At 43.0% G+C, this 27,373-nt stretch overlaps 1 protein-coding gene across 1 annotated transcript; it reads left to right on the top strand.

The window, feature by feature from the left end:
* The first annotated feature begins 13 nt into the window (after positions 1–13).
* Positions 14–27,142, top strand: CHD1L (chromodomain helicase DNA binding protein 1 like). The gene is made up of 23 exons (XM_039558752.1): positions 14–167; positions 1,803–1,915; positions 2,705–2,811; positions 4,067–4,181; positions 4,540–4,571; positions 6,677–6,758; positions 8,002–8,164; positions 8,554–8,709; positions 9,784–9,876; positions 10,310–10,406; positions 11,664–11,737; positions 12,844–12,954; positions 14,549–14,663; positions 15,091–15,244; positions 16,338–16,503; positions 17,812–17,957; positions 18,326–18,489; positions 19,110–19,318; positions 20,339–20,437; positions 21,180–21,250; positions 21,502–21,616; positions 21,851–21,959; positions 22,657–27,142. Exons 1-23 carry the CDS (start codon positions 71–73, stop codon positions 22,733–22,735), a joined length of 2,667 nt encoding a protein of 888 aa, XP_039414686.1. The 5' UTR covers positions 14–70; the 3' UTR covers positions 22,736–27,142.
* Positions 27,143–27,373: the final 231 nt, after the last annotated feature.

Below are 27,373 nucleotides of genomic sequence, written 5' to 3'. Positions count from 1 at the left end.
CTGGCCCCGCCCGCAGCCGGCGGGAGGCGGCGGGAACGGCGCGGCCGTGGGGGGTGACTGGCATCCCGCCATGTCCCGCTTCTTCCAGGCGCTCCGCCGCGCCGGCAGCGTCCGGACCCGGGGTCCGGGCGTGCAGGAGGCGGACGTGCTCCGGTGGGGGCTGACAGGTCAGCGGGGAGCCCGGGGGAAGGGTCGGCAGGGAGCCTTAGGGGGGTGGGTGCTGTCAGAGATGGCGGGAGGGGGCGGAAGGGCCCCGCGCTGCCTGGTGCTGCCCAGCTCATAGAATGGCTTGGGTTGGAAGGGGGACCTTGAAGATTATCCAGTTGTAATTCCCCTGCCATGGGCAGGGACGCCTCCCTCTAGACCAGGTTGCCCAAAGCCCCATCCGACTTGGCCTGGAACCCCTCCACGGATGGGACATCCGCAACTTCCCTGGGCCACCTGTTCCAGTGCCTCACCACCCTCACAGTAAAGAAGTTTTCCTAATATCTGATCTAAACATACTGTCTTTCAATTTGAACCCATTCCCCCGTGTCCTGTCACCGCAGGCTCTTGTAAATTGTCTTGCCCCATCTTTCCTGTACGTTCCCTTCAGGTACTGAAAGGCCGCAATTAGGTCACCCCGAAGCCTTCTCTTTTCTGGCTTGAACAGCCCCAGTTCTCTCAGCGGTATTTGTCTGGGGTCTGTTTTAACAGCCCCCAGGCCAAAAATAAATAAAGGTGCAAGTAAAGCAGCTCCCGGGCCTGTCAAAGTGAGCTGCAGTGCTGCAGAGGTGGCATTGCTGGCATGCTCACCGCTCCATGCTTGCCTTCCCTGGCTGCTGCAGTCCCTGTCCTTGACTTTGTGGTTAGGTGGGTGTTTGGGCCAGGGCTGAGCCCGGCTTTAACCCCCCTAGTGCCTCAGCACAGCCTCAGACAGCTCTGTGCTTCAGGACAACATGAACAAGGGTTGGCCTGTTCAGCGGTCCTGAAATGGGCTGATGGTGAGTGTGAATTAAAGTGCTTTCTGCTGCCTGGAAGGTAAGATATTAAAAGGGAACGCCTGGGCAATCCATCCTGCCCGCACATTTTCCTTAGCTGCTGGAAGTCCTTATCTCAATCCCCGGGCTGGTTTGGGTTTGTGTATTCTGCAGGCTGGTGAGTTACTTCATGCACTCAGTGTGCGCTTTTTCCCAGGAAGGAGAGGACAGCAATGGCACAACACACAGCACTTGAGTCCAAGTACAAGGACAGGTCTTGCCAACTCCTATGTAACATGTTTTGTGTTGGTTTTGACATATTGTGCACCATAATAAAGATTGCAGTGGTGGTAGTAGTCACAGGGGCCTATAGTTGAGGTCTACCCTAGCTTTAAGTACAGTAAAGCTGGGAAACAGCTTGTTGAGAAATTATTATTATACAATAATAGATTGTGACAAACATTTCTGGTAGCCTAAAGCATGTCTCTGGATCTAGTACTTACATATTTTGAAAAGTGACTGCCGCTGAAAATCAAGCTGTCTTGTAGAAAAGCATAATACCAGCCTAATTATTAGATCAGGTTCCTTGTACAGTCTGTTGCAATGGCTTGGGGCATTTCTGTGTGTGTAAGTTCCTGAATATGCTTTAATTTAATGGAATTGCTATAACATTGGGGTCTTTGCTCTCCAGGAGGGTGAACCAGCCTCTGCTGAAGGGTGCTGTGCTTTTCCTGTAAGGCAGATGTTTGGGAAGGCCTGTTCTGGGCAGGACCTGTTTCTGGTGCGTGTATAGAGTGTATTGTGGGTGACTGTGTAAATGTAACAAATCACTTTTATTCCCAGGCATTAAGCTTCGTCCCTATCAATTAGAAGGTGTAAACTGGCTGGTGAAATGCTATGAAGTCCAACATGGCTGTATCCTGGGTGATGAGATGGGCCTTGGGAAGACTTGTCAGGTGTGTCTTCTTCTTCTCCTTCTTCTTCTTCTTCTGGAAAATGATCTTTGCTTAAATTTTTGGGGTTTTAGCCCAGTGTTTTTGCAGAATGAAAAAGAAAAAGCACCCTAATGATTCCCCCCCACCTTCAGAATTCCATACTCAAGTGAGAGCTCATTGTCTCTTTCACTCCTTAACCACTTAAAACAAGTCCTGAGTTAAGTCCTGAGTAACTCTAAAAAGGTTTCAGGGTTTTGTAAAAAGATGTGTGGTCATTTTATACAAACACCTTAATGCATAATTCATAGTGTGCAGAGCTGAAGGCACAGTACACAGCCAGTACAGGGAAAATAATGTCCTTTTGATGCACCTGCACCAAGGGGATTTTTATGTTTGTCAATACATGGATTAAAATTTATAGGTCTAATTTTTTCAGAGGCTTGTTGGATTTTTTTTTTACGTTTTTCACTGGGTTTAAGTTTTGTTGGAAAATGACTGTTTGTGCTTTGGTTCAGCTGATTTTATTCAATAGGTCTTAAATTACAAGTAGTTTTAGGAAGTGATGTGTGGTAGACCTGTTTTGTGATATTGCAAGAAAGGCCTTTGGAAAGGGGCTCCATATAGGTAGTGTTTTAGGATCTAAGCCTTTTTGTCTGGATCCCACTTAATATTCTGTTAACTCTGGTTTGTGCTAGTGAACCTATGGAAACTAGCTGCAAAGCTCAACAAGGAGACAGCTTACGTAAGATCAGGCTATTGGGTTGAACCCTTCCCTTGTTGTAAAAAAAAAATATTTTCCTTGCCTTTTAGACCATTTCTCTACTTCTTTATTTGACAAAAAAATTATCCAACAAAGAGAGATTTCTGATACTTTGTCCTCTGTCAGTTCTCAGCAACTGGAAGGAAGAACTGGAGAGGTAAGTTTCAACAATTGTCTGGCTTATTATATTATTGCTCAGCCAGTTGCAAAGATTGTTTTCAAATGTGCTCACTCTAACACTTTCTTTTTATCCTTTCAAAGGGATAAAAAGTAAAAAGGGAAGCTGCTACTAAACCAACAAATCAATGCAGACTATGCAGTTAGTGCATAGTCTTTACAATGCTGTGGTATACATTAATCCATCCATCCTATAGTATTGGCTGACTTTCAGTCCAAATGCCTCCACTAGCTCCTTGCTTTTTATTGATTTGTAACCCTCCATGCTCAGCCTCTCTTAGGCAAAATCTGCTGAAGACAGCCAGGAATCTTTATAATGAAAGGTAAGACCCAAACTGGGGGGCATGCTCACGTATGCACGCAACATACGTCGCACTTGTGCATGCAGCCCTTCCTCACTGCGGTGACTGTGCCCATCTGCTGTGCCCAGAATAAGTACATTTGTGGTCTGGAGCCCACAGATTCCTTTTAAGAGGGAGGGCAAGAAGTTAAAGGTTAGAACAGGAATCTGTCTGTGTGGCTGTCGGGCGATGCTGTCTCTCAGCATCTGAAGTTATCCAGGTTACATTCTGAAGTGAGCTGGCCTGATGTGGATAGACTTTGGGTTGGAATAGTTGGGAGAAAGTGCATTCCTTCGTAGATCAGCGGTGTGGCTCTCCAGAAGGAATATTAGTAAATAACAGTGGTGGGATTAAATGAGGAACATTAAATGAGGTCCCAACAACTGGAACTGGTTTTGTCTGCTTTTTGACTGAGAGAATATATTTTTGAGGCCCTGACTTGGACCTGTTTGCTGCAGACATCTTTTGTCTTTATTTTAGTATGATTTAGGCCAATTCTTTGGCCTCAGCTGGGCAAATTGTATTCATTCACCTGCTTCTCATGAACTTTTTTCAGTTCAGAACAGCACTTGGGCCATGAGACTGGTTTACAGTCATCTGCCTTGGACTCTTACAGAAGAATAAGAATACATATTTATTTAGAAGAAGAATGCAAGTTTATTTAGGACTTGTCCAAATGAGAGCCAGCAGCTGAAGTGCCAACCTGAGGTGAAAATCATGAAGGAGTGAGATTCAAAAGCTGAGATCCAGACACATCTCACAGGAGTGTAGGGTGTTTGGATAGGAATTCTCCTTATCTGTATAGTGGCTGTGTTTGATAAGGGGGTCCAGGGTCATAAACACATAGAAAGGCTTAGCTTGGCTCTCTATTTTTGCTCTTTCTCTTAACAACAGGTTTGCTCCGGGTCTTTCTTTCATAACATACATAGGCAGCAAGGAAGAGCGACCCAAAGTGCAGGAGAACCTAAAAAAGGACTCTCACTTCCATGCAGTCCTGACAACATATGAGGTATGTGATGTCTTTGTCACTTAAAAGGGAGGCTCAAGTTTTCCTTGCCTTTTTGATTCCTCTGTACCACCCAGTTCATGAGTTGTCAGCCCACAAGTTTTCTCACTTTTATCCTTCCAATTCTCTTCCCCCCTCCTCTTGGGCAGAGTGTGAGCGATGTTGGGGGGTGTGTGGTGTTAAACCATGACATGCTGAAGGTGTCATGTAGCTGTCATGTTTTTTTCCTCAAGTAGTAAGTGCCTTCATTCCACTCTGCTCCATTTCATCATAGTCTGCAAGCAGACAAAAAAAATGCTCTGTTTCTTACCTGATATATTTACTTAAATCATAAATCACAGGTCATTTTCTTTCATTGCAGATTTGCCTGAAAGATGCAACATTTCTAAAGTCGTGAGTCTGGTTTTAATTTCTTCAAATTTAAGTCTGCATATCTGTCAACGATTTCTTAAGTGAATGTTTGTATGTGTGAGATTCTGTGTTGTTTCACAAGAGACAGGGATGATCTTGGCTTGTGATTAGAACTTTGCCTTTTCCGACTTTCACTGAGGAGTCTTTAATGTCAGCTAAGATATATTTGAACTTCCCCCAAGGACAGTTTTCAAGCCAGTTAACTCAAAGCAATATGACACATAGTGACTTACAGCAGTACCTTAAGTACCAGTCCAGCAGAGAAGATCCTCAAGAGCTTCATGTTATAAAGGTGTTAGTTGCAAAATTCACTGAAACTGACCTGTATTATGTAACACTGATAATGTGCTAATACCATATTCTGGAGTTCATTGCCTCCAGTCAGAACTGTAGAGGGCTTATGAAGCATTATGCCTTTTAGACAGACTGACTATTCAGCTGAAATTCAGCCTGTAGGAGGTACTGTCATGGTCATGCTGAATTGTACTGGATCTGCACTTGAAATGGGGAGAAATTTTCCTTTTTTCTTAGCAGTAGTGCCAGTGCCTTGCAGTGGTGTTGTGACAAATGCTGGGGGCAGCTATACATAATGAATGGCTCAGTATCTTTGTAGAAGCAGAAATCCAGTGACTCCCAGTGGCACCATTTTCTGTCTGTCAGGACTAGTCAGGCCCACAGTGGGCACCCTCCTGTCTTTCAACAAAGCATCTGTCCTTGGCCACTGCTGGAAGTAGCAGGTTGTGCTGCACATCGTGGTAGAAACCAGGTCTAATGAAAAGTAGCCATGACTGTATTGTCCTTACAGTTTCATATCATGTTCTGCATTGCTGCATATTATTCTGTTTATCTTAAAGTGTAGCCCAGGTAGGTAGCACCCAGAGAGAGCAAGTAGTCAGCCCTAGCATCACAGAAATGTCAGTTCCAGAGTAATTTCCTACTTCTAAAGCTAACAAATAACATAAAAAACACGTCACTCCAATTTAGGGGTTTGCCCTTTAGTCTTCCTTCTGAAAAAATGTGGTTGCTAATCATTTGTACCTTGTCCTGTGTAGGAGCATTTGGAGCACTTTGTAGAGGTGGGTCAGAGTTATCAGATGACTCACCAGCACTACTCCTTACAAGCAGTGTAACAGCACAAATGAGTTGAGCAAGAGCTATGCTCTAAGGGAATAGGTGAGGGATCAGACTCTGCTCTGCACATGAGCTTCTGTAATGCTTCACCGTGCCGAGTCCTTCTGCAATTCAGCTCCTGAGCTCATAGAATAAGAGCAATGACGTTTGACTGTTGTGGCAATGGAGAACCATTCCCATATAGCAGAGAGGGAGATTGATAGCAAAGAGGGAAATTGAGGCAAACAGAAAGGCTGTGAGAAGAATGTAGGTCACTGGGATTTCAGATGTTGTATTCCACTGGGAAGAGAAGCGTGTTGGTAAGAAAAGATGGAGGTTCATGCTTTCCCTCCTCTGGAAATGACTCTGATGTAGGAGTTGAAACCCTAGTGATAAGGAGGCACCAACACTGAGGGTTGAGAAGATGTGGAATTTCAGTTAAGCCCAGTGGATCTCCTGGATCACCAGTGATTCTGCAGTCTGCTTGAGGAGACCCTGCATAGAGCTGTATGAACCCAGAATAAGTTGAAGCTCCTGTCTTGGGTGGTTTGCAAAAGCCTCATGATCACTCTTCCATCACTGCCCTCATGATAGTTGCTGGGTTTTGCACAGGGTCTAGGCCCTAATCTCATGTCTCTTTTTCCAAATCAGAGGCCTCCTTTAATGTTCAATGAACTTGTGTTGATGTCATTTTCCTGATAGTCATGGGGATGGAGAGAGAAGCAAGAAATTCCAGTGAATTTTGTTAGTCTTGATTTCAGAAAAAACTCACCCAGGCAATAGTTAAAAAGTTGTGTTGGTTCTTCAAAACCAGTACCTGTGAATTCTACCCCACTTTTGGTATTTGCTTGTTGTTCATGGCGTGGGACCCCACCTCAAGTTGAGCCAAGCAGAGCCACCACTTACTTCAGTCTTTTTGTGCTTACAAGAATGAATTGTCAGCCCCTAACTGAAGATGCTGTTTTTTGTTTGTTCAGCTTTAACTGGGCTGCCTTGGTTGTAGATGAAGCTCACAGACTGAAAAATCAAAATTCTCTGCTTTACAAGACACTTTCTGAGGTAAAGTAACTCATCCATCCTCTAGTATCTTAAGACTTTTCCCTTTTTAGATTCTCTGTTTGCTCCCAGAGCATTAAGCTCTGAACCATAACTCTTTTCCATCAGAGCTGGTGAACTGATTCCCATATTTAGTGGCAGAGAGATAAAGGCCTTGTTGGCTTTGCATGGAGGTGGGCAGTATTTGGAGCTTCCCTCTCATTCTGCTTCATGTTTGGGCTTGGAACAATTTGAAATACTTGAAAAGGTAAAACAGCCAGATGGTGCTGAACTACAGCTGTGCTACTGCAGTAGTAGAAGTGTGGCTGACCTAAGCAAAAGAGATCATCTCCAGCTCTGGCAGGGTGAAGGAACCCTTGCCTAGCTCATGAGACCTCAAGTCTTGAGCTACTGACTTCCACTGTCCCATTTAATGGAGCCACCCTTGTTTACAGAAATCAGGAGAATTGCTCCAGCTTCCAAAGCGCCCTGCCAGAGCAGCACAAATGCCTGAGTGAAGGCTGCACTTCTTGTTATGGCAGTGAAACATTGGCATTTGGTGTGTGCTGGCATCAGCAACAATGTACTACAATGCACCTTGGAAAATAGGAGTTTTTATTGAATTCCTGAAAGTCTTATATAGTCTGGACATTTTGTCCATGATGTCTGTAATTTGGGAGCTTTGGTTATAATCACAAAAAAATAGATGCAATTCACCTTAACTCTCCTCCTAACATGTTTTCTATTACCAAACATGAGAGAAAATTCTATCTTTCCAAAGGTAAACATATTTCCCAAGTCTCTTTATGGGGATTACTGTAGGCAACATGGACCAGATAATGTTGCTGTGTTTGTCAGTTACCCAACAAACAGAAATGGAACTTAGTCTGACACAGTTTCATTTCACTGTCCTATTCCAACTGCATTTTCCAGTTATCCCTCCTTATCTAACACCTAGTATGCAGTTTAGACCGTAGACTGCATTGATCTGAGCATTTTAATGGAGTCAGTTTTGCACTTTGTTCTTATTTTGCTTACACTGAATTCCTTGCACTGGTGCCAGCCTAGTCAGTTTGGAGCTGTTTGGCTGTCCCACCATACCTTATGTTTGGATGGTTTTGGCAAATCTCTGCAGTATTCTGCAAGCAGTTCTGTGCTGCCTCTCATCTTTTAAATTAAGAGTGGCGTGGGTGGACTTGTGTATTAACTAAACTTTCATTACAGATACTTTTTCCTAATAATTTTGTTTTATTGCTGGTTTTTTCAGTTCTCAGTAGGCTTCAGCCTGCTACTCACAGGCACTCCAGTCCAGAACAGCCTCCAGGAGCTGTACTCCTTACTCAGCCTTATTGAGCCTGACATCTTTCCTAGGGAGCAAGTGAAAGAGTTTGTTGAGTATTACCAAGTTCTTGAAAAGGAGAGTGAGCCAGGTCAGTAACTAGCAATGTTGTACTTCAATCAGAACCAGCTTTTATCTTGACTAGGAAACAACTGTGTTGTGTCCTCTTAATTTGCTTTCTTTTAATGGTGACAAGCTTTAAAACAAAGCCACAAAAAACTAGTGATTACTTTTAAGGCAAGAGCTATCTTAATATAGCTCCTAAGTGTTTCAGGTATGCAGCTATGTTTTGGTTTCTCTGTTTGTAAAATGTGGCTTGAACAATTTCACTAATAGATGTGAGATTTGTTTTACATTTATTTTGAAAGTGTTGTTGTGAAGGTATTGTATAAATTCTGTGCTTTTAACACAGTATTCTCCTCTTTTTTTTTTTTATTTCCTTTTTTCTTTTTTTTTTAATTTCTCCCTGCCTCTGCATAGCCAAAGAATTGCACAGTCTTCTGCAGCCATTTCTCCTTCGGAGAGTCAAGTCTGAGGTGGCTGCAGAGCTGCCAAAGAAGGTGGAAGTGGTTCTGTACCATGGAATGTCGGCTCTGCAGAGGAAGTACTACAAGGCCATTTTGACAAAAGATCTAGGTAACTTGAGCATTTTGAAGTCTATCAATTATTTTTAAAAACAAAACTAATTCCTGTTGTACCTGCATGCTCTGTTGTAAAGAAGCAGAAGTTACTTTGGTCTGCAGAATATGTACAGAATAAATATGCCAAATTTGGGCTGCTTGGTTTTTTGGTTTTAGCTTGTGGCAAAATAAGAGACATGTATTGTTCTATTGCTCAGCTATTGCAGAGTTAGGAAGGGTCAGCTTGAGGATCTTCTTTGTGCCAGTCTCTAACTAAAAACACTTATCACAAGGTGAGCCTGCTCCTATTGCATGTTTTTGTGTTCAAACAAAAGCGTGGTACAAGAAATTTTGGATCCGTGGTTCTCAACAAATTTTCCAGTAGTAGCACAGATGCCATAAAGCAAATTTCAACCTACTGGATGCAGATATGAGGTTTTTTGGAAACTACAGGGCTATGTAGACAATGCAACCCACCACCATTGTGGTTTGTGAGTGCTTATTTGTCGTAGGGAAATGAAAACTGGGGAGTTGGAGATCCTTTGTTCTTCTTCTCGGCCTTTCTAGCACTTTGCATGAATATCACCAGGAAATCTGAGCCTTCATCTTCTCCTGTAGCCAGCATATGTGCACGCATTTTCTTTTGTTCCTCACGAAAATGCAACTCAATGTTCTGGTTGCCCAGGAGATCTTGAGTGTACTGGTTTTTGGGGTTTTTCTTTTGAAAATGCAAATGAACTGCACCAAATTTCTTTCACTAATTTTGATGATTCGCTATTAGAAAAATTACAGTGACCTTTTTGAGGAAGTCCAGAAAGTTCAGTGAGTCTGACAAGGCAAAGTAGTGTTTATCAGTGTCTTTATTTCTAAAGGCTTGTCCAAAAAGTGTGAGGGAAAGTTTTTTTGATTCATGAAAACAGATGTATTAGTCTTGAGATGGGAAATTCAAATTCAGATGTGATTCACAGAGAGAAATACTCCAGTGCTGAAGCACTTCAGAGCAGTGCTTAGTACCAAGACATTACCAGTCACACCCATTAATGCAGCATGGGCTTCTCTGCTCTGTTCTTTTCTGTGCTCTTTGTTCCAGATGCATTTGAAAATGAAACGGGAAGGAAGGTTACACTCCAGAATGTCTTAATTCAGCTTCGGAAGTGTGTTGCCCACCCGTACCTCTTCAATGGTAGGAAAGCACTGTTCTCTCTCGAAACAGAAAAAAGAACTTTCTTGATTTACACAGTGGTTTTCTATTATTAGTGTAATGCTTAGAAGAAGCAAGTAATAAACACTCTTGTACTTGAATCAGTAGCAGCTGTGAGTTTGTGACCAGTTCCAACACATGACAGTTCATCAATAGTGATGAATAAAGTAGGAGACTGTGTGAAGTCTGAGTTTCTGACTGCAGCTTTCTATTTGTATGTCTTCTCTCACCTAAACAAAGAAATCACAATGCTTTATGAACTACTGAGGGTGTCATTTAGAGATAGAGAAGGACCATCATTTCTGAAGCAACCATCACGTGGCTCTGCTCAGCAATAGTGGCAGTGCAGACACACACCACAGAATTGTTATTTGTGTAGTATTAGCTCTGCTTTTGAAACTCCTTTCTGTTCCAGGTGTTGAGCCAGAACCCTTTGAGATTGGAGACCATATTGTTGAAGCCAGTGGCAAGATGTGTTTGTTGGATAAACTCCTTTCATTCTTGTATGCTGGGTATGTCATGTTGGGATGGGGTTGACATAGGGAGAAAAAGTAAACTGTGAAAGCAAACTACCTTATTTAGCCATAGATTGAGCAGTTATTCATCACAACACAAGCACTGACCTATTTATTGCATATTATTCACTACCTGAAAGAAGTAAAAAAAGCTGTATTGGAGATGGTAGAGAAACCTTGAGGATTTCTGTAGCTTACCTTTAAGCATTTTTCAAAGCACTCTACTCTCTCCCATGTTCTCATATTTGCCGTATTTGAGAACCTGGGATGATAACCAATGTGACTTGGTATTCAGCATATCCACTTTGACTGTGGGTTTCCTGAGAGTGATTTCGAATGCCTCAGTTGAGTTGCCTTGTGCTAGCATGCCTGCATCAGCCTGGGAGGCAGAATCCATGGCAAATGTGACAAAGAAAAACCCAAGAATAAGCTGAAACTTGAGGTGTCTTGGGATTGACGTTCAGAACCCCTTGTGTTGTGCTCTATTCAGAACCTGGAACCCAAAGACCGAAGGACAGAGCTTCAACAGCCCTTGTGAAGTTCTGATGTGATTTTGTTGTCTTTGTCCTGCTGTGTAGCACCTTGTGAGTGGCTGTCTCTCCACTGAATGTCTTTGCTGCAGGACCAGCCCTGTGCAAATTCTGGACTTGAAAATGTCTGTGTTCTGCTCTATGGCAAAGTCTGATTTAAAAGGAGCAGTGTCTGATGCCTAGGGCTGGGAGGGAGGAGAGTTGATTTCTTACACACTTTTTAGGTAGAGTTTGATCTTTGGGGGGTCATTTGCTGGAGAAGGAAATGTTCTGCTGTCACAGAGATGCTAATACTACATTTTCCCAGTATTTCAGATGCATTGTAGTGTGTGATTTGAGAGCAGTCACATGGTGAGAAAGACCTCATCATGCTAGGCTGAAGCTGAGGGTCCTTTTAGACAGGCTCCTTTGGTTCCTCACCAGCCTGTATCCAACCAGCAGCAGAACAGTGCCTGAGCCTTATTACTTCTCTGTGACTCCACACGCTGGACAGGGCAAATGATGACAGCAGATAAAGCATAACTGATTGCATTTAGATGTGGAGCTGAAAATGTGGTGAAGGAATGGGCTGTGATTCTGGGAGGCTTTGTGTACAGAGGTGGTGAGCCGTGCTGTGTAACAGTGACTAATAATGGCTGGTTAGGCTGTTGTGATCCCCCCCAGCACACTGTGAAATGCTGACACAGTATGCTGAGGACCACAGGGTCTCATGTTCTTCTTGCAGTGGCCACCGTGTGTTGCTCTTTTCTCAGATGACTCAACTGCTCGATATCCTGCAGGACTACATGGACTACAGAGGTATGTTCTGCACAGTTTGATAGGAGAGGGCTTATCCTAATGGTCTCTGCCAGATATTGTTCCTGTGATTTTGGTTGATCTGTCTGGGATGGAGAAAGGAATGTGATGAAAATTTATCAGTTCTTTGTAGATAGGGACCCTATTCCTGCAGTGGCTCTGTGTGGTGGAGGGTCTTGAGTTCAACTCTTTGCTGTTACCAGCTTCCTGAAATGACCTGGCAGTTAAGTGTTGTTCTTCAAAGTAGCTTCATCTTTTGTGCCTTGATAAAATGGAGCTAACAAATGGAAGGGTAGCAATGTTTCATTATATACTTATGTTCAATTGTGTATCTGTGTCCTGAAGCAATTGCAGTAAAGGCAATAGGCTTGCTCTAGATTCACTTTGTCCAGCACAAAACTCAAACTGAGCCACAGTTATACCAGGAAATTAATTTTTGATTAAAACTGTTGTTGACAGTGGGGCCCCAACATGTCTGTGAGGGCAGGTTGGATCAGACCGTTTTTGGCAAGGTTAGCAAAGTGTTCTTGGGACATTCTCTTTTGTTTCAATCCACATGGCTCCATGCCTACTTAGGATTTCCCATGAAAGAGGCTTTTGTTTGGTGTTTATGGTTTTGGACGACTAATAATGTAGGATAAAGCCAAATGTAGTGCCATATCCCATACTGGTTGCTCACAGGAAAGCACACACTGAAGGCCGTGGGAGTTTGGATAAGGAGGATCTGATGGTTGTTGGCCTGCTTTGTGGGGCCGACAGCCAGCACAGCATAGTTTGAAATGGGACTGTGTGCTAATGTTCTTTTACTTGGGCTCTGAATTTTCCTGTTGTGTTTCCAAGCAGTAAATTAAATGCTATGAGTCTCTGCTTCAGACTCAGCTAAATTACTCTTTACCAGTCAATCTGGAAGTCAGGGTTGTTACCTCAGTTTATACGAGGTTTAACTGGGAAAAAAAGAAGGAGGCAATGAAATGAGAACCAAGTCAGAAGGATTTGGCACAAAAAGATTCAGGAGAGCAATGAGACAATAGAGAATGAGGTAAGAGGGTAAAAGCAAAGGCGAAATTTCAGAAACATGAAACAACAATTCATGTTGTTTGTTTGGAAAGGCTACAGCTATGAGCGGCTGGACGGCTCTGTTAGGGGTGAGGAGAGACACCTGGCCATCAAGAACTTTGGTCAACAGCCCATATTTATCTTCCTGTTGAGCACCAGAGCAGGTAAGTAAGGAGAGACAAACAACCCATCTTGCATCTGCACTCTTTATTTTATTCTTTCTGTCAAGGTTTCAGGGAATTCTGAATCCTGCAGAGCCTGTTCGTGTGGGGGATTTTTGGGGGAGACAGGACACATCCTGAACTTGGGTCTCTCATCTAGGACATCTGGTTTCTCTGCTTTCCTTTTGGCAGCTGATGGCAAGATCCTTTTCATATTGCAGCCTCTTGAGTTTATTTTATTCCAAGTTCCATAATGCCTGTCTCTGTGCCAGTTTGAGCTTAAGGAATCTCACTAGCTTTTTATTTCTGCAAGCATCAGACTTTAGGCAGGAACAGACTTCCTTTAAGTAAGTTGGTGGAATGCTTCTCAAGTTTGCTGAACATGGACATGCTCTTTAGCTGGCAGACAGACTGAAGCAAGAGTCTTTTACCATCCTGAGGCTGCAGAGAACTCCATGGGACTGCCATCTGTGCTTCTTCCCCTCTTCGCTCCCTGGGCAGATCTGTGTCTTCTACACCGTTTCAAACCTCCCTGTCTCTCTGTTCAAACAAGCATAGAGCCAGGCTTCTGCTTGTCTCCAGAGGAGGAATCCACACTGCTTGGTCTCAAACATCAAACTGGAGCCAAGTCTTCCTTCGGGCTTCTGGTTTGACTTTTCTTGATGAGCCTGGCTCCAATGACACCACAGTGCACTGAGGGGAGCACACAGGAATAGTGAAGGGAAGACCCTAGTAGTGCATGTCAGGAGTGTGTGTGTCTCTCACCACAGTGCCTGAACTCTCCCTCACATGCCAGCCAGACTTAGAGTTGTTTTTTACTGCACACTGCTATGTCTGGCCAAAGCATCTTGTATTCAGCTGGGAAGAGGTGTGCTAACAGTACTGCCATTGCTCTTTTATTATGGACAGAGATTCTCAGGTGCATGACTGTCTCCACTAGCAGGGATATTCTGATTACAGTGGAGGTGTCTTGTCATGAGCTGGGTGAAATGTAAGGCAGCAGTCCGTCCCCTCTTTAACTACAGTATGTGGTCACAGTAGAGGTATTTAAAAATGCAAAATTAACTGGGTTTTTTATCTTTTTATTTCATGAGAGCCCAAGTTCTAAGCTCAAAACCTTTAAGTCATACAGACACCTGGGCTCTGGTTATTGTGTAGTTTGGCTTGGCGTTTCCTACTGTTTCAGTGGTGTGTTTACAGCTGGTTCTGTGCTGCAGCCAAGTCATGACTTGGGCAGTTTCTTGTGGCTTCAGAGAAGCCAGTCCTTGCTGGGATAATCTGCCTGCCAGCAGAAGAGTAATGTCTATGTTCATCAGTCCTTGACAATCAGTCTCCTTTGCATTGGTTCACTCAGACTCTATGGTTTTTGATTACATTGCATTGTACAGCTTCTTTTTTGGGCTGTTGCAGAAAGCTGGAAATGGAAGGCTTACCCATCTGTTTAGATCCTTATGAGACTTAGATTTGGGTTTGAGAGATGGATTGAATTAGCTACAGTTGATCAGATCTGACAGAACTTTGCATAGCATAAATTCTCCAGCTTCTCCTTTATTTTCTGTTGGTAACATATTTTATGACCTTCTTCTTTTGTTTGTAGGTGGAGTTGGCATGAATCTGACAGCAGCAGATACAGTTATTTTTACTGATAGTGATTTTAACCCACAAAATGACTTGCAAGCAATAGCAAGAGCTCACCGGATTGGGCAGCACAGGTGAGAAATGGCAAAATTTGTGGTTTGGTTGCTGACTCTCTTGGCCTCTCAGTATTACTTTCCCTTTCCATAGGCAATGGAAGGTTAAAGTATAAGGGTAGATTGAAGATCAAAGGGGAGCAGAGAAGATTTTGTGTCTTCATTTTCCAGCTGCAGCCTCATACAGCCGTGTCCCTGTCATGTATCCAGGGTGGGAACTTTGTAAAGCTGGAGTAGGAGATGGAGGCTGGAGGTTTGCCTGCACTTTTGCAGTGAGCATTTCTCCTGTGTCAAGCAGAATTGTATCAGCATCACATTTCTGCTGATTATTTTTGTTCATTTTCTTCCTGCCTTCTTTACCTACCAAAGGAGTGGGTGAGGGGATAGTAAATAGCTGAGTGCACCTCAAAACACAGTAAGTAATTAGAATTTCCTTAAACTTTTCAAGGCCTGTAAAAATTATCCGTTTGATCGGGCGAGATACAGTTGAAGAAATAATCTACCGCAGAGCTGCCTCTAAGCTCCGCCTGACCAACGCCGTTGTAGAAGGGGGGCAGTTTGCTCTGGGAGCGCCCAAGCCTCAGGGAGCAGCAGAGTTACAGGTAAACCAGAGTTGTATCCCCAATCTGACTCCAGTGACCACCTGAGAAATGTCCCAGAATGTTTCTGTGTTTACGTTGGATTTGAACCTCTTCAAACAGTTGTGCGTTGACGTGACAGCTTTTGTACGTAGGAATCAAAATGACATCCCAGGTGCAGACAACATCTGATGTTTGAAGACAGTTTTTGCAATTTTGAAGTGCATTCATTGTGGGAAAAGGGTGTGTTGGTTTGGAGAAGAGGGGAAGACAGAACCTTTCTTTGTCTTGTTTTTTTAATTATAATTAGTGGAAATTATAAAAAGTGGAAGCTGACTCATTGTTTCTAGAACTGATCTGTCTCTGGTGCTTTTCTCTCACAAACAGAGCTGATCAGAAGTCAGCTGATAACCTAGTCAGCTTTTGATTGCTAGTCTGAAACTTGGTCAACCTTCTTTTGACCTCTTGGCAAATACAGTGTCTCAGGAGTCGGGGCATGATTTATAATTCTGACCTGAAAGCTGAGGTTTGTGCTGAGAATCTGGCTTGAAAATCTCAAGCAAAGTGACATTTAAGGGAATATAACCCCTGTGTGCAGCTAAACCTAGAAGAGGTTTGGATTTAGTGTATCCTTCCCCCTCTGCCTCCCCTCCCCGCCCCATTAGTATGTATCTCAGCAATTACAGTTTCTGTGGGAGAAGTGGAACTGAGCCCATAGGAAATTCCATGCTGATATTTTTCTCCCCCTGGATTTTTATGGTATTTAGGCTTTTGTTTTAAAGGGTTTGGGGGCAAAAACAAAGCTGGCCTTTCTGGCTATGAAGAAAGCTGCTTGAATGCAGTCAGTACAGTGCTGTTTTGTCATTTAGCCCTGAAGAAAAACGACTGTTCAAGTCTGGATGAGTTAAGATTGAAGGAGGTATGTTGCTGGGGCTTGTCCCATCAGGTGTTGGGAGAATGGGGCGTGTTAAAGCATAAGTATTTTGATAGGCAGCCTTAAAGCTTATGTTCCTCCACTCGTACATCCTTTGCATTGAAGCCTGAGAAGTTCAAGACACTGGGATTGACATGGAATTAGAGGATAATAATACTAAACTTCCCCTTCTCTTTGTTAAAGCTGAGTGAAATCTTGAAATTTGGCCTGGATAAATTGCTCTCCTCTGAGGGAAGTACTATACAGGATGTGGAGCTAGAAAACATCCTTGGAGAGACAAAAGGAGGGCAGTGGATAATGGACATTGTGCTGCCACAAAAGGAAGAGAATGAAGAAGAGGATACAGAGAGTAAGTTAAGAATCTCAACAGCTGTGTCATTTGAGTGCTGATAGAGAAGGCTTCCCAGGTAGGGGTTGCATTTTTCAGGCAAGAAGAAGAAAAGCAGAATTGTAATTAAGTTACTTGGATTTTGTTTGTGGCCTATCCACAAACTTTATTTCTGAGTCTCTATGTGTATTTTTGTTCTTTTTGGTGTCCTTATTTGCCTGTTTGTAAGGTAATGTTAACAATATTTGCCCAGTTTTGGTGGCTGGGAGTTGAATTCCTTTTCATATTTTAGTACCTCAGATGGAAATTCCTGAGAAATGGGTAAATACTCATATTGTACCTACTGCTTTTCCCACAGAGAACCATTAAGATAGATCTACAGTTTTGGAGATGTAATAGTAACTTAAAGAAAGGCTATATAGCAGGTGTTTCATTTTGTATCTCCAAATAAAAGATTATTGGCTATGAAAATCCAAAAGGTGAGATAAGAAATGCAGAGTCATGGATTCTATACAACTAAAACAAACCTGCTCTGTCTTCAGAACCCTGCTCTCCAGCCCAAATGTCACCCAATTTTGGTTAATTTTTCATAGCCCCATACTAGATGAAAATAAATTCTAAGGATGCTTCCCTCTACGAGTGCTTTCTTTCCCAGAGAAAGACTGAATTTTTGTCTGGGTACACAGTAGCACTTAAATATAGATTTGTGACTGAAGTTAAAATGTGGCCCTGCAGGATAGTTATTGTCCATCCAGAGCAGTTGCTGGCAACGAGTAATTATTTCCTGAGAGTTAGCAAAGAGTGGTATTTTCTGGTGGTGACTTAAAAGAGGAGCAGTGGTACCACACTGTGTAATAGGTGTTGGGAAAATAACTCACGTGGTGGGCAGCAACCCTGGGCTGCCAGAGTTCCTTGCTTTCATTTCATTGGGGAACTCAAAAGCAAAGATTTGCTGTCCCTTTACAAGAGCTGCCTGTAACTACACAGCAGAGCTAAATGAACTCTCCACTGGCAGAGATGGAATGACCAAAGAGAACAGCAATGGAACCACAATTTAAAATAATTAATTGACTGAAATAAGACAAAAGGTTCCTTGCCAGTCTAAACATCTAAAATGAAAAGCTTTTGTCTAAGGAAGCAAATCTTGATTCTCTTGTTTCTACATGATGCTGACTCTGGTCATACCAGAAAATTATGAGAGTGAAGAACTTTTTCTGCTGAGGGTAGAACAATGTCACAGAAGAGCCAAATTTTTTTTTGATCTCACTGTACATTTTAGGTGTTAGTAGGTTTCAGTTCCCTTTCACACTTTTAAATTATTTTTTAAAGATCACATGTACGTGTATGAAGGCAAAGATTATTCAAAAGAACCCAGCAGAGAAGACAAAAAAGCATTTGATCAGCTCTTGGATCTTCAGAAAACATTGATTGAAGAGACCAGTAAGGAAGGGAGAGCTCTTCGGAACAAAGCAAACGTAAGGCAGATGTGACAAGGCACACGATGCTCTTTCATTTGCTTGTGGAAGATGAAACTTGGCAGTTTTCTCTTTTTACCTACAGCTTGCAGAAGGCATGTTAAAAGATTTGGATGTAAATGTACTAAAGTTGGCTCTGGAATCGGGGCTTGACAATTCAGCAGTTCTGCTGACAGATCTGAGATATGCTGTACAGGGCACTCATACAAACTCAGGTCACAAACCCACATATTATGTGACAATTGAGATCTGATGATTAAGACTTGGGGACAAGTAAACAAATGGGAAAAGAATGTAGGTTAAGGAGGGCATCAGGCATGATTTTAAGAAGAGCAGTTTTTTTCTGTGATATGTCTTTCTTTCTCCAGGCCCTTCTCACAGGCCTACGGGAACAGTCAGCCAGGAGGAAGCACCTGCTGAGTGAAGAGGAGCTGGAGGCTCGGAGGAAGAAGCGCCAAGAAGCAGCAGCAAAGAGAGCAAGGCTCATGGAGGAAAAGAAGGCAGCAAAAGCAGAGGCAGAACACAAGAAAAAGTATGGTTTGTGCTGCATCTACTACTTGTGAACTGATGTCTGTTGCACTATACTCTAGAAATGTGTGTCCGACTGACGAAAATAATATGCTCAAAGTGCACAACATGGGGATGTGAAGGTGGAAAAATGGCTCGAGTCCCTAGCAAGGGCTCTTTCCTCCTGAATATGCTGCCTGACTTCACATCTACTCTAATTCATGGAGAGAGGCCTGAATAAGAGCCCCATGTCTGACTGTACAATCAACGAGCGCTTGGGAGAAGCTTTCTGAAATATCACAGTTGGCCCCTACAAATTGGTCTGACATCTGTGACTCTCTGGCACATGTCTTAACTTCCTCCTTCTTGTTTCCCAGGTGTTCTTCCTTTTCACCACTCCAAGTAGCTCCTTGCCCTTTGTTATATGCTCACTTTTTCCATGCCTGCAATTGGCTTATCACATTGGCATGTGGCTCTTAATATCATAGATAAGAACTGTGGTAACTTGTTCTGGCCTAAAGTAGGGGAGGGAGCAGAGGGAATGCAGGTCTAGGTCTCCTGTGTTTCACTGCAATGATTTAAACCAAGCTGTGTGCCTCCACCTTTGATTTTCATTGAACATCCTCTTCTCTTGTTTGGTTTCAGGATGGCCTGGTGGGAGGCCAATCATTACACATCTACCTGCCTTCCTTCAGAGGAAAGTGGCTCTGAGGAAGAGTTTGAGGAGGATGAGTTGGGGCAGAATGTGGATTTAGATTACAAAGATGCAGACCAGAACTATATCAAGTACGTCGTGGGAGATGTAACCCACCCTCAAGCAGAAGAGGAAGATGCCATCATTGTCCATTGCCTAGGTGGGACTTGTGAACAACAGAAGTATTGTTGGGTGGGGTGAGCAAGGGAGCTGAATTGTCCCTACTGGCTCAATAATTTCTAATTCTGAAATACTTTGGATTTGAGTCTGACTTAATCTCAAGTGGTGCAGAGGCAATACAGCCTCTAATCCAGCATGTACAACCCACACAAGTACTAGCAAGGTGTGCAATGTTTACCCCATTGTGGATTTATGGGAAAACCTCTTCAAAGGTGCCTGTAAGGCTTGAAATTTTATATCTGTGGCTAAATGATGACATCTCCTGAGAGCAGGGCCTTTTGTTTATCCTGTAGGAGCTGTAGGGATCAAACTGAAATACTGAAATTCATCATCTTTTTCCGGTCAGCAGAGAGAGACAAACACTTCCAGAGGCTGAGGTCAGACTTCCTTGGTCCTTGTCTCTCAACACTGACAGTACAGAGGCTCTAGGCTAGTCTCCTAATTTAAGACCCTGTTTTAAGACACTAAAGCTGAGGGAGATAAAGTCACATTACGGAATTTCTCCTGAAGCTGTGTTGGAGCTGCTGTCTGGCCAGGGCTATAGCAGAACATCATCATCTGCTTTGGCTTGGGTTACACTGTGCACAAAACCTCATGTTTGAAGTGAAAATGCCAAGTAAAGTGAAAGACTGCAAGCACCTAGTGTGAGAAGCCCAAGGCACCAATCTGGGGATATACTGCATGCATGCTTTGTGTACCTATATGTATATATGTGAGGATAGTGTCAGGTTTATATGCTCAGTGCTATGGTTAGTGCTTGTTTCTGCATTCTCGATGGACGGTAAGGAATTTTTCTGCAGAGCTTTTCAGGGAACTGTGACAAGTTTGTTTTTCTCAAGGGCTGAGGTTTATCTGATAGTGGCTGGCTTAAGTCTGTGTGTAGTTCCCATATCTGGTTTTGATAATCACTTGTTGCCTGTGTACAGAGCAGCTGCCTCTCCTGGAGAGGTGGTCTCCAACCTCACTTCTAAAAGGAGCCTAACTTGTCATTTCATTCTAGATGACTCCGGCCGCTGGGGAAGGGGTGGTTTATTCACTGCTCTAGAGGCTCGTTCTGATCAGCCAAGGAATATATATGAGATGGCAGGAAAGATGAAAGGTAAGAGATTAAAATATGACCTGAGGCCAAGGTACTTAAAGAGCTTAAACCCCACTGACACTGGAGGAGTGAGGTGCCTGGATACCTCGATACTCATGTGTTTTTCTCTAGATGTGTGCATCCCAGCTCCGAAAGTAGTACTTCAGCGGGTGCTTTGACTTGACTTGTTTGGAGTGTGAGAACTCTGTGTAGAGGTTGATCATTCCAATCCATCCTGCAAGTCATAAAAAAAGGGAAAAAACCCAGACTTGTACATTACTCACAGAATGGTTTTCACTGTGTAAGACAGAGCACTGCATCTTCTGTCAACGTGCTTTTAAGAAGGGTGAAGGGCACCTGAGGCAATACTCAGCTGAGCCTTTGCTTCCCTCTGAGCACTAATCTTTTCCTGAGCATGTATTAACAGTTTTGAGATACCTGCAGCTGGTTAGGGATGAACATCTAGCTATAAGGTGGACCTGTTGGTCTTTCTCATCTTCTGGGAAATGCTTTCTTCTCATTTCAGTGTCTCTCTTTCCATTTGTTGTCTTTAACTAGGAAGTGTGTATGCCACTGTGTGGCTTGGGGGGAAAACATTTGTTGTGCTTCCCTGGGCAAAGGATCTGACTGCTAAAACCATCATGAGGAGATACAGTCTCAGAGAATAATACAGAATGTGACCGTGGAATCATTGCTGCATTGACTGCCTGTTTACTCGTGGGGACTGATTTTTTATTGTTGTAATGTTCTTTTTCCTGGACAGACCTGGAGTTAGGAGGAACCCTGCTATTCCCTATTGATGATAAAAAGTCCCGGAAAAAAGGACAAGATTTGGTGAGAATGAGTTCTTTTTCTGTTTTGCTCTCTCCATATGTTTTTGAAGCTGGGTGAAATGAACCTTATGTCTTTTTCATAATAATAATGGCACTAATTACTGAACATGGCTAAGTTGCAGTTAAATATTAGAGATAATGAGTTCTTTTCCTCATTTATTAAAGCTAAAAGTTAGTAATGCAGCTTTCCAACACTATGTCTCTTAGTACTGTATATAGATTCCATTTCAATTTTTGATTTTTTTTCCTTAGCTGGCCTTAATTGTAGCTCAGCACCGGGATCGGTCCAACAACTTGTCTGGCATTAAGCTGTCAGCTTTGGAAAAGGGCCTGAAGAAGATTTATTCAGCAGCCAAGAAAAGGAATGGTAAGTGTCTGTGCAGTAGAACAGCGAATCCATACATGTGTGGTTGCACGTAAAGATGATGACCAATTTCCACCTCTGCTGTTTTTTCTAAAGTGAAGTGAGATCTCCATAGCAGATATGTCGCTCAAAAATATTTCTTCTGTTCTTGTTGGGTAGCTTGAAGTCTTTTTCTAGATTGCTTTCTGTTTGTGTATCTTCTCCTGAAGAGTGTGCACTCTGTTCCCTCCTTCTCAGCAACAGTGCATCTTCCACGGATCGGGTATGCAACAAAAGGCTTCAACTGGTACGGCACCGAGCGGCTCATCCGAAAGCACCTGGCGGCACGGGGTGTGCCCACTCTTATGTATCCTTTTAGGGTGTGTCTCATTCTGTTCACCATCTAGTACTGAAATGATCCTCTAAATAGCTTGGTGAATGCAAAGCAAGGAGGCAAGGCAAGGCACAGATGCCAAAGTGCAGCTAAAAACCTGGTTTCTTTGACTTTGCTGTCAGCATCCAGCATTCCTGACAGCATCCAGGTACTCATTCCACACCAAAGACTTAGCATTTTAATGACAGATGAGTGTGATTCAGCATGCCTGTCAGAATTTGTTAGAGCCAGGTGCTAGTCTTCTGTTGACAGCATGGACTTACCTGTATATGCCACATCTGTGGGGGACATGACTGGAATTTCAGATTAACGGAAGTGACTCAGAAAGCAGCAAAAGTGAGAATATAAAAAAACATTACAGTGTTCCAAACAAGTGATAGCCTGCTTCCTTGGCTGAGCATGATGAAAGTTGGTGTGTTAGGACAGGCTTAGGAAGGCTTTCACCTTCCAGGAAAGGAAGCAGGTTTACAAGGAGGCTCTGTTTTGTCACTTCTCTTGGAAGACGTGCATTTGCCGTACTGACGCTGTCAGCAATTCTGTGAAACTGAAAACCTGAAACAAAGACAAAAGTATTCAGAGCATTTTCACTCTCTTCCTTGGTGAGTCTGTTAGTGGACATGTTGTCTGGTATTTGTTGACACTTCACAGCATTTCCTTGACACTTTATTAGATACTACTTCTCTAGGAATAAAAGTTCCTCCTCTGCTTCACAGCCATATTCATCTTCAACAACAGTCTCAAAGCCATGAAGATGCAGTTAATTTCACCAAGAACATGTGCAAAAAGTGACCATCACTCAGGCAGTCCATGTGCATTCACGTCAGAAACATGGCTTGCACAGCCATTATTCACACCTGTACCTCTCTGCCATGACTGGCCCCCCAATATTTGCATATTGTCAGTGGCTCTGGAGTGGAATGAGACTCCCTCTAGCTTCAGAGTCCAGAGAGGAAGGATGTTGGCTCAATCCCAGATCTGGTTTGGAGATGGAAAATTAAACTTTTAACTGATGGTCCATTGTTATCCCTTACATTAAGTTACTGTTAGCGCTTGGAACACAGTATTGTTTGGCTGTATTTCCCTGTCTCCTCCCTCCCTCTCAAATTTCATACCTTGTCTCACTGTACCTCTTTTCAATCAGCTTTTTAGTGGTTATCTGGCATTCAGTCTGCATGTCCACATATAAGTCAGCAGAAAGGAACCTGTCAGCTGTATGACAACCACACAGGATAAACTGCTTATACTCTTCTCAGAAATCCATTTGACTTGCATTCGTTCAAATATAAAATTTAGCTACCTAATCATGTGGTTAAAATCAAGCAAATTGCTGACCAGTATCCTCGGCAAAGGTGTGTAAGGCTGCCAAAATTTGAGACTGACTATAAATGATACCTTTCCTTCTCCCACAACTCTTATTTCATTACACAGTTTTTTGTTGCAGCTGTTGGGCAAAACCGGTTCCTTACTGCTGTCTAAAAAACTGTGTGAAAGGTTCCATGACCCTTTGATTCACTTTTGAGTGCAGAGTTTTTGATGTTGGCTTTGCTCTACTGCAAGAGAACTTTCCTGTTTTTCAAATTGTTGACACTGTTGGCTTTAGCCAACATACTTTAGGGTGTTTTTGTACAACCAGGCAATAGTAGCTCTCCTAACAAGTGCCGTGACCAGGGAGACTGTGAGGTGCCAAACTTAATTCAATTTAAAGTTCATCTTCCAATAGGAAATCACCCCTAAAGTATGTCCCTAACTATCTCATTGCCAACATACATCTCACTGGCTGCATTTGCACTGCCTCTGTGGCACCATCTGGTTATTTAATAGTTCCAGGCCTGCCATGGCTCATCATGCTGACTGGTGTGCTCCACACGAGGAGAAGCCCTCCTGAGCTGTATGCTCTATCGTTCACTCTTGCTGTAGCAGACAACCCCACAGGATTTGTTACCTTCTTTGACCCTGCTGGAGCTGAGGGCAGTCAGTGCTGTGCAGCACCTCTGTGGGTAAGACCTTTCTTGCAGCTGTTGCCAGGAACAGCCCCCTCTGCATTTGGCAAAGTGCCTGCAGGATCAGAGTCCGACTGTGAGGACTTGGAGGGGCAAGAGGTGGTGAGTGGATGTACCTTGTTTTCCCCAGTCTCTCAAACTGGCCCTCTTCCAGCAGGCCGGCTGGTGGCACTGTTAATCAGCTGCAGCAGCTCACGGTGCTTCTCCAGCCTGGAAAAAGTCTCCCTCTTTCCCAGAATTAAAAACACCAACTACGCTTTTTTCTTTGGCAGCTTGACTGAACACATAATTTCAGTCTGCAGGCTCAAGGCTCTGTTCCTCCACCTCTTCTTTTTCCTGCATGTTTATTGCCCTTCGTTAAAAGCTTTCATTCCCAAGTGTTCCAGTGTGTGCAGTCTTGTTCCTCAGCTTCACGCACACCTAGGGGTTCTCTGGCCACTGGGCAGTTGCACATGAACAGGATTTCTCCTGTGGCTGGGTCCACCAGAACAGACTGAAGTGTCTGCCCCCACTATGGCCAGCTCTTCCTTTTTGAGGCCTCATGCTGTCCTTTGTTTCATCCTCCGTGCCCCCATCCTGCTGTGACTGACTAGAACTACAAGGGAGAGGAGGGCTGCCTGTTAGTGTCTGTTACCCCTTAAGATAAGGTCTACAGGGAGCTGCGAGGTACCTGTAACACAGAGGAGAGGGCATGGAATGCAGATTTTAGTCCTCTAATTCAGGGACAAGTAAATAAATTAGGTTCCTTTCCTCTCTCGTCCTTTTCAACTGTACGGATGGAATCTACCTTATTTTTTTCCCTTAAGTATACTTAGGAAATGCTTCTGGAGTGGGGGGATTTTGTTGTGGGTTTTTTGCTTTCTTTTTTTTTTTAAACAATATTCTTCAGTATTCTTTAAATCACCTGAACCCAAAGAAAAGCTCTACCTCTGTCTGCTTTGAAACGGAACTGAGATTTCAACTGAATCCTGAACTGGGTTTTGCAGAATCTCAGCCAAGTGAAGTTTTTCTAGTGTTTGCTACCCACCACCATTTCTCTTTATTTGGGCAGAAATTGTGTATTTCAGATAATTAATTCCATAAAGGGCTCAGCAGCTTTTATACAAGTTGCTATACAAAATAAATGTCATGCTGTTTCTTCAGCTGTGCAGTACTACGCATTTTCCCTTTCTAAATAGCAACCACCCCAAAAGGGAAGGAAGGTGCTTTTGTAGTCATGTCCCTCTGGCCTCTCTCTCTTCCTTCAAACAAGATTTTTTGCAGCCTAAGATCTGAAAAGTGGCACCTTGTGCATTTCTGTCATTGCATGTTTACTTAAACATTTGATGTAAGCTGCTGGACTGAGGTCAGTGGCCAAGAGCACGATCATGCATGGCTCAGATGGGCTGCACAAGCAGTTTCATCAGATAGGACCTATGAATTGACATCCAGTCTCAGGAAAAAACTTTGCACCCCGTGCTGGAGGCTCCAGCTGATGCTATATAAAAGCAGGCTGTAATTCAGAGTGACATTTATACTTGTGCTGGCTCAGCTCATGCTTGTGTTTCTTGACAAAGCACTGCCTCATTCTCAGGGCATTATGCACACGAATTTTGTCTTTAGTGGCTTGTAACTTGAGAATGATCTTTTCCTTCTACTCTGGAAATAGTAAAAACAATACCAAGCTCAGAAATCAATCAGGTTTTATGGACATATGTAGATATGTGATTTTATCACTGAATTTTGTCAGAGACAAAATTTTGTCAGAGATAAAATTTATCTGTGTGTTGGGGAAGGTGGAGCCTGGAGTTTGAGGAAAGAAGAAGACTGGTTTCCAAGGTGATGGAGGAAATCTACAGCAAATTCAACCTCAGTATCTTAACAAAAATATTGTATGTGTGTATCTCCAAACAGCAGAATCCGACCCACAAACATGATCAATAGAAAAATATAAGGAGATTGATTCATTTAAAAATAAGTGAAGCTAAGGTCCTGAAGGAAAAAGGAAAGCAAACTTTTGAGCTGAGAGATGACTTAAAATGTAACGTATGTGTCAAGTTGTGTGAAAAATCTCACCACTTTACAATATATGATCGTGGAAGACAGAATGTAGACCTTTATTCAGATGATTGCAGTGAATAGCAGGTTTCTCATGCACTGTGATCAGCAAATCAAAGTGTAAGACTGATTCAAAACCCTAATGGATTTGCCATAAGAAAAGATAATGTCCACATGTCAGAAAGTGCCTCATCTCTCCCTGGTTTTCTGTCCAATTCATGCTTTTCAGAGTGAAAAATACAAGCCTGAGGAATGCAGTAGATGGATTCGTGGAATTATGTATGAGTATTTTCTCCAGAACGCAGATCTCTGTTACCATTTTGAATTTCCTGCAAGTGTGTGTATTTCATGTTGGGCTGCACCATCCACTCATCTTGGCCCTGCTCAGATGGTACTGCATTGGTGGAAAGGCACATAGACCCTTCAGAAAATGTGATGAGGACAAGAACTGTCTGGATCCTCATGTTTCAGGCAGGAAGAGAATGTCCCTGCTTGCACTTGTAACATTTTCCTGTGTGTTTCTTCAAAGCTAAGGATAGAAACAACCTCCTGAAGGAGCTGTATGAAATGAGAATGTTAATCATGTTGCTGTTAAAAAAAAACAAACCAAAGGAGAGTTAAGGGAAGACAGAAGTTGCTTTTTGTAAAATATGAAAAAGGCTCGGGTTTTGCTGGCTTAAGCAGAAAAGAATTATTTTATTAACTTACTTGCTGAAATAAGTGCAGGGCATCTACTAGCCTTTCTCTGCTGCCTCCAGTGAACTTGAGGTTGCAGCATTGGCATTCACATGATAAGGATTCATTTTTTTTCCCCAAAAGAGAGACAAATTAGAAGCAAATGAAAGGTATTTATGATCTCATAAATCTCATAAAATGTTCTTAAGTCATCTGCGGAAGGGGATGAAGAATCTGAAATCATATCCCTTTTTTGTGTGCCACTTCATGAAACAGTTAGGGCTTGGCTTCATGTGAGTGCTCTGCCTCCTCAACTATCTATGTATGCATCTTAAGATCATGCCATAAAGCAGTGCCAGGCCGTATACTTGAGCGCTTACAAATCCTTCCTGAAACATCTCCTGGCCACTATTCGAGCAGGAACAGTAAAAGATCAAAACAGAAGCGAACTGAACAGTGAAAGTGTCTTGTATTACAAGCACACTCTGGACCAGAGACCAACTTTGTTTGACATGGACATGCTGGAGTGAGTCCACTAACATGATTCAGGGATTGGAGCATCTGACACAGCACAAACTGGAATTTTTTTAGCTTTGAGGTTTCAGAGTGGAATTCATGTGTGTAAATGTCTATCAGCATGTATAAATACCATTTGGAAGGGAGTGAAAAAGTGGA

The sequence above is a fragment of the Corvus cornix genome, chromosome 1 (assembly GCF_000738735.6).
Source record: "Corvus cornix cornix isolate S_Up_H32 chromosome 1, ASM73873v5, whole genome shotgun sequence".
NCBI classification, from domain to species: domain Eukaryota; kingdom Metazoa; phylum Chordata; class Aves; order Passeriformes; family Corvidae; genus Corvus; species Corvus cornix.
The sequence above is the reverse complement of the archived record's forward strand: the minus strand, read 5'-3'. Positions and strand labels throughout refer to the sequence as shown.